At 47.5% G+C, this 8342-nt stretch overlaps 1 protein-coding gene across 2 annotated transcripts; it reads left to right on the top strand.

Moving 5' to 3' along the window:
• Positions 1–3761: 3761 nt before the first annotated feature.
• Positions 3762–7280, top strand: LOC127304712 (eukaryotic translation initiation factor 5A-1-like). 2 transcript variants are annotated; one of them, XM_051335314.2, is made up of 5 exons: positions 3762–4078; positions 5322–5444; positions 5522–5578; positions 5665–5739; positions 6993–7280. In XM_051335314.2, the coding sequence occupies exons 1-5, from the start codon at positions 3962–3964 to the stop codon at positions 7092–7094; spliced, it is 474 nt and encodes a 157-aa protein (XP_051191274.1). In that variant the 5' UTR covers positions 3762–3961; the 3' UTR covers positions 7095–7280. The 2 variants fall into 2 exon arrangements, with proteins under 2 accessions (XP_051191274.1, XP_071676692.1); XM_071820591.1 differs by having other exon boundaries at positions 5665–5754.
• Positions 7281–8342: the final 1062 nt, after the last annotated feature.

Raw genomic sequence — 8342 nt, 5'->3', positions numbered from 1 at the left:
GCCGATCGCCCCATGGTCCTTGATGGATTAGCAATGGCATGGGGATCCTGCTTGATCAGGACAAAGCTAAAGCGATCCACGACAGTTTAGGGTTTTCACCACATAATCGGAACGTCCTACGTGCGATCGGGCCTAGCAGCTACGAGAGACGGTGCAAACTACCCCTACGAGAGGCCTAAAAACCAACATAACGTTGATCCCCGGAACATCCCTCGCAGGGACGGTAAACATCATCTAACGCACCACCGGATCCTCCGACCTCAAAGATAAGGCCTAACTATGCAGATATTAAACTAATCCCTGCAGATGCAGGGAGCAACCGTAACGGATCGGATCTACTAAGCATGATCAAGCAAGATGCTGCCCTTACGTCTAGATAGACGTAAGGGCAGCTAGACATGCAAGGGTTGCACTACGATAGCATATTACGTGAAGAACAATGCTAACCCTAACACATCTAATGATAACTACGTTGCTCGCCATCAAGAAGGCTTCAGTACGAGCAACGCATGAACAATACTAAGCTTTACGCTGCCTAGATCGCGAGATGCGATCTAGGCAGCATGATGCTTACCGGTAAGAACCCTCGTAGGAAAGGGGTGGCGATGCGCCGAGATTGGTTTGTTTTGGTTGAACGGTGATTGTCCTCCTTTTCTGATAACCCTAGATACATATTTATAGTCCAAGGGACTTTCTAATTGAGGCGTACACCTAACCGTGCACGGGCCAGACTCTATCTCTTTAATCTAAATTACAATGTGATCTAATATGTTACAGATACATGGGCCACTTAGCCCAAACTCTCAGCGCAAGGCCGCTTCAAAGATGCTTCCTGTGTACGTCCTTCAAGCCCATCTTCACTTACGGCCCACCTCCTGATTTGGCCAGAATCGGGTGATAACACAAGGTTGATGAGAAATGTTGTCATGAGGAAACCTTCACCCCAAAATTTAAACGGCATAGTTGCATTTGCAAGCAAGGATAGACCAACTTCGACAATGTGGCGATGTGTATGCTCCGTGGAGCCATTTTTTTCGTGTGCATGGAGACATGAAACATAGTGAGTGATGCCTACTTTTAAAAAAGAAATAATTAAGTTTCTTATATTGGCCACCACAATTATTTTGCATAGTGCTAATTTTCGATTAAATTTGCTTTCAACAAATTGATGGAAATTAAGGAAGATTTGATAAACATTGGAATCTTTCTTAAACAAATAAATCCATCTCAACTTACTAAAATCATCAATAAAGCTTAGATAGTATGAATGTTTACTAACCAAGGTAGGCGCCGATCCCCATGCATCGGAGAAATTTTGTTCCGAAGGAGTCGTCGAAAAGTAGTAGTAGTGGAATATGGCAATTGGTGACTCTCAGGTTGTTGATATGGATCACAAACATATGGATTTATTTTATGTGAATGAGGTAGATTATTACGACAAGTGATTTGTTGCACAACAAATGAAGGATATCCTAGTCGATGATGCCGCGTGGATAAAGACAGCTTGAGTGTGACGATGGCGTGCTTGGAGAACCCGGTGGAGATATGCACTACAAGATACAAAAGCTGCCATGACATGGACCTTTAAAAATGATTTGGTACATGGAGTGATCCTTAATCAACAAAAATAACGGGTGAAATTCAGCAAAGGTATTATAATCAAGTGCAATTTTATGAGTAGACTGTAAACTTTTGGAAGTACTAGGCACATGCAAAATATTGCGACGGATGGAATTGTGCGGGATATGAAAAACCGAATGACCAATATGTTTAATTTCCATACCTTGACCACTAGCATTTTGGACTTGATCATGCCCCTTGTAGTGCTCATGAGCGGATAGTTCGCTCAATTTGCCACTAATATGATCTGTGGCGCCCATGTTCATGTACCAATTTGTTTCATCGCCATAGGAGGCCATGTACACACCTTTTTCATCACCATGGGAGTCATCATTATCATCACCATAGCACCGCAAACACTCGCTCGCGGGATGCCTATACTTCTTGCAAATTTGGCACGTGAGTCTTGAAGAGGGGAGGGCGTGTAGTGGCCACGACCACAACCCCTTTGGACAGCAGACGACGAGCATGATCCGAAGCATCTTGGAAACATGGAGGGCTCCCTCGTGGCTGGGTGCTGCCGCCACCATAGTTGTTGTAGCCACCGCCGTAGTTGTGGTTGTCATAGTTGTTCTTGTCATGGTTGTCGTAGTTTTTTGTTGTTGTAGTAGTTGTTGTATCCGTAGTTCGTATTGTCATAGTTGTTGTTGCCTCCACGATAGGAGCCTTGACGCTAGGCACCCCCGTGCCTGGGCACGAGCCATGGCCACGAGACGCAGCGCATGTCGACAAAGTGAAGACACCGATGGTATGATCTGACTCGGAGAGCATCTCTTGGCAGTAGTCGTAGGCCATGAGTTGATTGCGCAGACCAGCGGAGGAGGTGGCGAGGTTGGATTTGATGGAGGCGACAAGGGCGTCGTATTCCCCAGCCAAACCGGCGAGGAGATACTCCTTGAATTTAATGTCAGAGATGACCCGCCTTGCAGCCGCATGCTCCAAGGTGGATCCCTTCATCTTGGCGATGTAGATGGCCGCGATGAGCCATTTCTTTTTCGTGTTGGTGAGGATTCCACACTTGCGCGTAGCATCCCGACCCGAGCCTGGGATTGGGCAGAATTTTTTTTCCCGAGTGGTCTCCCATGTCTCGGTTGCATGCTCTTAGCCAAGTACGAGGCAAGCACGTCAATGGATCAAGTTTTGAGTGGATAACTTCCGACATGCTGGTCCCTCGAAATCCAAACATCATGGACCGGATTGGGGACGATGATCTTTTTCATGTTCTCATCTTCAACCTCTTGCACGCGCTGGGTCGGAGCCGTCGAGCATCCCTATGACCTGCGATCCTCGCAAGGCGGCAGCACTTGCGCCTTCCACAAGAGATGATTCTCGCGCGAAACTTTGTCAAAGGCGGTGCTCCAAGGGCTGCCACCAAGGACGGTGTTGTAGAGGAGGATGGTCTCATACCATGTTGGTGGAAACGATGACCTCTTCCTGATTTGGGTTAGTGTTATATAGTAGATGGAAAAGCTCCATGTGTGACACATACAAGGAAAGATATAAAGGAGATTACAAAAAGGGTAACAGAATTACAAAGAAGGCAAGAGATAAAAAAAAACGAAAGGAGTCAATCATTCTATGTATCCGTTGGGATCAATTAGCTGTTGTTGGTGTACTACCCCATACGTGTTGCCTAACACATACGTCTGCTGGGTACAACTTTGTTTAACACAAGGGAGAGAGCAAGATTATTTTTTAAAGGTTTCTATTGAGGAATAGCTCAAGTAGGATGTGTGTTTTGGAAAATGTAGAGGACTGCATGATGACAATGGATTGAATAGAGGATCGCTGGTGCAAAAAAGTTATCATGAATCTTACAGTTCTAAACTGCACTGGTAGGTCAGGACGTCCAACTAGGTGTATGGATACATTTTTGACAGAGCTTCTTTTCGAGATGCTGCAGTTTGAGGAGTTCATCTTGGAGGGCAGCAACTGTCCCGCTCATTCCAGCCCTCCAATTATCCGTGATGCTAGGGACTCACCTGACAGGGGCAGGTTCACAGCCACAGGACAACGATGGATAACTGTGATGGACCAGACATAAAGATGTCATGGTCCAGAGCTGGGGTGTGTGATGTGAGTGCCGTGTATAAATAGGCCAGGGGGCCATTGTTGTAAGTCATGCTTGTAGTAGGCGTTGATCTAGCCTCTCATCCCATTACTCTACTCCACATGCCCTTCTAGTATTGTATCAGTGTAATCGAGTAGCAAATCTATACAGTTGCGCGATCCTCGCTCTCGATTGTCAGATTCTCGATTCCAACTGAATCCTTGGTTTCCGCTGTATCTGATTTTCTTGGAGTTTGTAGAGATTTTTGTTGTCCTGAACCGAGGAAAGGAGATGTCGGACGAGGAAGAGCATTTCGAAGGACCTGGAAGTCTAACTGGAACCTTCCAGCAGCAGGCTGGCAACATTCGCAAGAACGGCTTCATCGTCATCCAGAACCGCCCATGCAAGGTACCCAATCTGTCCATCAATCACTTGCTGTGTTTGATGTGGTGTGAATCTGGGTCTCGATTACATGATATATGGGTTAATAATAGTGACACAGATTAGCGGCACACTCAGTACACAGGTTGCTGTAAATGTACCTCATGGCAAGTGGTTGTTTTGACTAGCAGATTGTGGGGAACTAGTTTCCCCTAAACACGTTTGAGAAACCTAGTCTTAGGATTAGAAAGAGTTGGTTTCCGTAAAAAGGAAAAAAGCGACAACATCCGCCGTCTGGTGACTACCCGGCGGCCGCGCCGTCTCGACATCTTTGCCTGGTGGAGACACGTACGCTGCCGACACGGCATGCTCGCCTTGCGCGATCTCCATCGCCGTCGGGGAACATGATAGTCCAGCAAAATCGGACCCTCTGATTTGGCATGCCAGGCAGGGTGCGGAGTGCTAGCCGCGGTCCCCTGCCCTTGTGCAGAGACGCAGCAGGGCAATTATCGCTGGTCTGGGTTCAGTACATTGACTACAGTCACTCGTGCTAGCAACAGAGCATTGATCCGGTTTAGCTGTAGCTCTGCAATCTTTATTGTGTTCCGGATTTGTAGTCGCCACATTAAATATCAATTGTTGTTCTAGGTTTTAAAGGTTCTATAAATTTCGGAACTAAAGCTTTCTTATCCGTTCATTCTTGCCCCTCATGGCCTTTTTTGTTGTTGTTTTCTTGCTGATTGATTTCTAACGACATTTGGAGAGGCGCCATTGGGATAATTGCGGTCATTGCCTCCTTTGCAATAGGGTCCTCGAGTCGGTGGAGCATCTCTTCGTTCATTGCCGGTTTTCCATCCGTATTTGGGCGCTTATCAAGGATTGGCTTGGCCTTCATCTTCTTTTCCCCAACACTTGGACTACCCTCTCCTTCATGGATTGGTGGTACTTGATGACGAAGCATAAGGGCGTGGCGTCCTTCACTCTTCTTGTGATTTGGGAAATATGGAATGAGAGAAACGCTAGAGTTTTCAAGAACAAGCATGCCCCCCCCTACGGTGGTTTTCGACAAGATTAGAAATGAGGCTAGGTTGTGGGCTCTTGCGGGAGCTAAACATGTGAACTCTTTGATGCCGCGAGAGTAGTCGCTTGTATTTCTTTTTGGGGTCAATCTCCTTGTAAACTCTCCCTTAATTAATGGAATTGGGCAAGGCTTTTGCCCTCTTTTCAAAAAAAAAATATCTAACGACATGCATTTGAAACAAACCTGCAGGTTGTGAAGGTTTCAGCATCTGAAACTGGGAATTATGGTCATGGCCAGTGCCACTTTACTGCTATCGACATCTTCACTCGCGAGAGATTTGAAGATACCGTACCATCTTCTCATAACTGTGATGTCAGTACATTTCCTGAACCTTCTACTGTAAAAACGGCTTCTATTGACACTAACATATGAATATATTATCTTTATAGGTTCCTTATGTGAAACGCACAGATTACCAGCTCATCGATATATCAGAGGATGGATATGTAAGTTGTATTATTTTATCAACGACTCTTATGTTCTCAAGCTCTGTTGGGATGTGTGCTTTAACTTAACGTAACATATCTTTCAGGTGAGTCTGCTTACTGAAAGTGGTAGGACCAAGGATAACCTCAAGCTCCCAACTGATGAAACCCTTGCTGGCCAGGTTTGTATGGACGGTGTATTCCATGCATATTTCTTGCTTTGCATATGAAATAGATTGAGATACCTTATTGATTTCTAATTAAAGGTGTCGACTTATTGACTTACAAGCTACTTACTTTGAACACTCTTGTAGTTTAATTTGGTAGCTTACTAGCACACACAGAAATTGATTGTAACTATTTTTTTGTTACTCTAGTTTAGAATGTTTGTTAACACATCATCAACTATCTATATGCTTTGGATTTCTGGAACTTGTGCGGTGTCCAGTTGGCCTTCTCTCTTAACTTTCGAGCATTTCTAACAGAGTCCGTAAACGTGCAAACTGTAAAACGTGAGTTCAGCTGAACTCGTGTTTACGGGTCGAAAAAATGTCGCCTGCAGATCAGAACCTATAAACTAAAACTGTAAAAAAGCATATTCTAAAATATGTCATTGGACCCACTTTTTTTCCATCACATCTTCTTCCTTGAAGCTTCCCTGCTTGCAAACATCACCCCCACGCGGCCCTACCAGGCTCCGCCCCGCCCCGGCCGCGCCGCCTCGGCCATGCAAGGCGCCCGCCCCGCCACGCCTCGCCCAGGCCCGCGCAGCCCCGCCTCCCTCGGCCACCCCGGGCCCGCCCCGCCTACCCCCGGCACGCCTGCCCGGCCCCGCCCCGGCCCCGCTCCGTCCAACACCGCCATGGCGAGCTCGACCCCGCCCCGCCTCATCACGGACGCCTCCAAGGTCGCCCTGGCTGCACCCGGCGAACTCGTGGCCGGTCGGCTGTCCGCTCTCCCTTCCCCGAGCTCGCAACACATGGCCCCGCCGAAATTTGGTTGACTTTCGGCCGGATTTTGTCGAATTTCGGTCCTATTCTAGTAGTCCTCCGGCGGAAGTGCACTGTTTGGAGCTGAAGTTTCAGCCCGCCAAAACACCACAACACCACTAGGAATACAGTTTAACTTTCAGTTCGACCTTCCGATCCCTACAAATATGGGACAAAGTTTGGTTTCCGGTCTCGGCATGTAAAAAAATTTCAGTTTCGTCCCGTTTACAGTAACTGATCTGCGCCGATTTCCAAACTAAACACTTAAACTAGCGGTTATTTTATAGTTTTAGCCTGTTTACGGGCGCTACAAGAGATGCTCTTAGACTAGGCGCGTTGATATGGATGAATGCCAATGGGATTACCAACTGTTATGCCTACTTTTTACATTGACGATTACTGCCGTACCTCACCAGATCTGATATTCTCTGTCTCCATTGGTGAAGATCAAGGAGGGGTTTGACGAAGGAAAGGACCTGGTGGTGACTGTCATGTCCGCCATGGGAGAAGAGCAGATTTGCGCGTTCAAGGACGTCGGCCCGAAGTAACCTGCCATGTTGGGCGTGGCATGTATTTTCTTGCGTGCAGTGTTCGTATCTGGCTGTTGGTTAAAGATGGATTTGTGTGTCAAGGAACGAGGCTGTATTGTCTGGGTTGCCGTGATTTGTCGTCCTAAGTTCGTCAGTTAAATGTATCCTAAAACATCACTCTTTGAGGGTTTATCGACCACTTTTTCTACCCATTGTAATGTTTACCATCCTACATACTGAAGGTTCTCTCTATATTGAGCCTCTCGTTCATCTTATTCTAACAGAAATTCAAATTTGTACTAGTTTAAGGATTCTGTGCTCCGGCCATGTCCAACGGACGAGCTGTAGTGTTGCACCCTCCAGACCTCCACCGTGCAACTCTGAAAGCCTCGGCTGTCTTGGCGTGCTCCGGCCATGCCCAAGGACGAACTCCTCCCTCCAGACCTCCATTGCGCAAGAATCATCTCTTTCACCCTTTGTCCCCGACAAGGCCTTCTCTCACTGAGTGAGATGTGTTGCCTCCAATTCGAAGTCCTTAGTCCTGACCATAATATATAGCAGAGTCATCTGAGCTCCATGAACTACTTGAGGCTCCAAATCTCTACAAGCCTGTTGCAAAAACTTGTACAAGCTTTACAGGTCGGGTCGGCCTCGTCCCCGTCGGCTGCCGGAGACTCGAGCTGCACCGCCTCGCCAGACCTCCAACCGACTGCGCCATCTCTCCTCCGACCGCAGTTCTCTGGACGCCGCCCCGAGCCAGGCCTATCGACCGCCGTCCCCGAGATGCTGCCCGTCGATTTGGTCCAAATTTGCTCCGACGCGAGTCCTCCTCGCTTCTGACCAAGTCACGATCCCCCTTCCTCCTTCTATACCAGTGGGTTAGGCCCGGGGCGCCACTGCTACCTCGCCGGGATCAAGTCCATCTCCGGCAGCCCCAAGATCTCTCCCTTTTTTTTCGATTTTCTTTACATTAATCACTAGTAGGAAAAAAGCTATAAGAGCATGACTAATAGAAGCAAACACCGAACTCTGCACGCGGCAGCTATTTTTAGCAGCCTGTGGAAAACCGGCACGCGACTAATAAGCCAGTAATAGCAGCGTGAGGCATGCTCCGGCATGCGACTAATAAGTGGGGACCACCTGTGCAGATAGCAAGACAATTCCAGCCTCTGCGGGTGAATCTGGCCACACGGGACAGGAACAGAGTTAGTGGCGGCGTGCGCAAACTGAGCACGCGACTGATATCCGTTGCCCGGACATAACAAA

Source organism: Lolium perenne, chromosome 5, assembly GCF_019359855.2.
Source record: "Lolium perenne isolate Kyuss_39 chromosome 5, Kyuss_2.0, whole genome shotgun sequence".
Classification (NCBI taxonomy): domain Eukaryota; kingdom Viridiplantae; phylum Streptophyta; class Magnoliopsida; order Poales; family Poaceae; genus Lolium; species Lolium perenne.
The sequence above is the reverse complement of the archived record's forward strand: the minus strand, read 5'-3'. Positions and strand labels throughout refer to the sequence as shown.

Bases quoted from the DNA above. Each gene is read 5' to 3' on its own strand.
- LOC127304712 (XM_071820591.1), top strand. From the start codon at position 3,962: ATGTCGGACGAGGAAGAGCATTTCGAAGGACCTGGAAGTCTAACTGGA. The intron at 4,079-5,321 runs GTACCCAATCTG...ACAAACCTGCAG, and splicing joins TCCAGAACCGCCCATGCAAG to GTTGTGAAGGTTTCAGCATC. The intron at 5,755-6,992 runs GTATTCCATGCA...CCATTGGTGAAG, and splicing joins GCCAGGTTTGTATGGACGGT to ATCAAGGAGGGGTTTGACGA.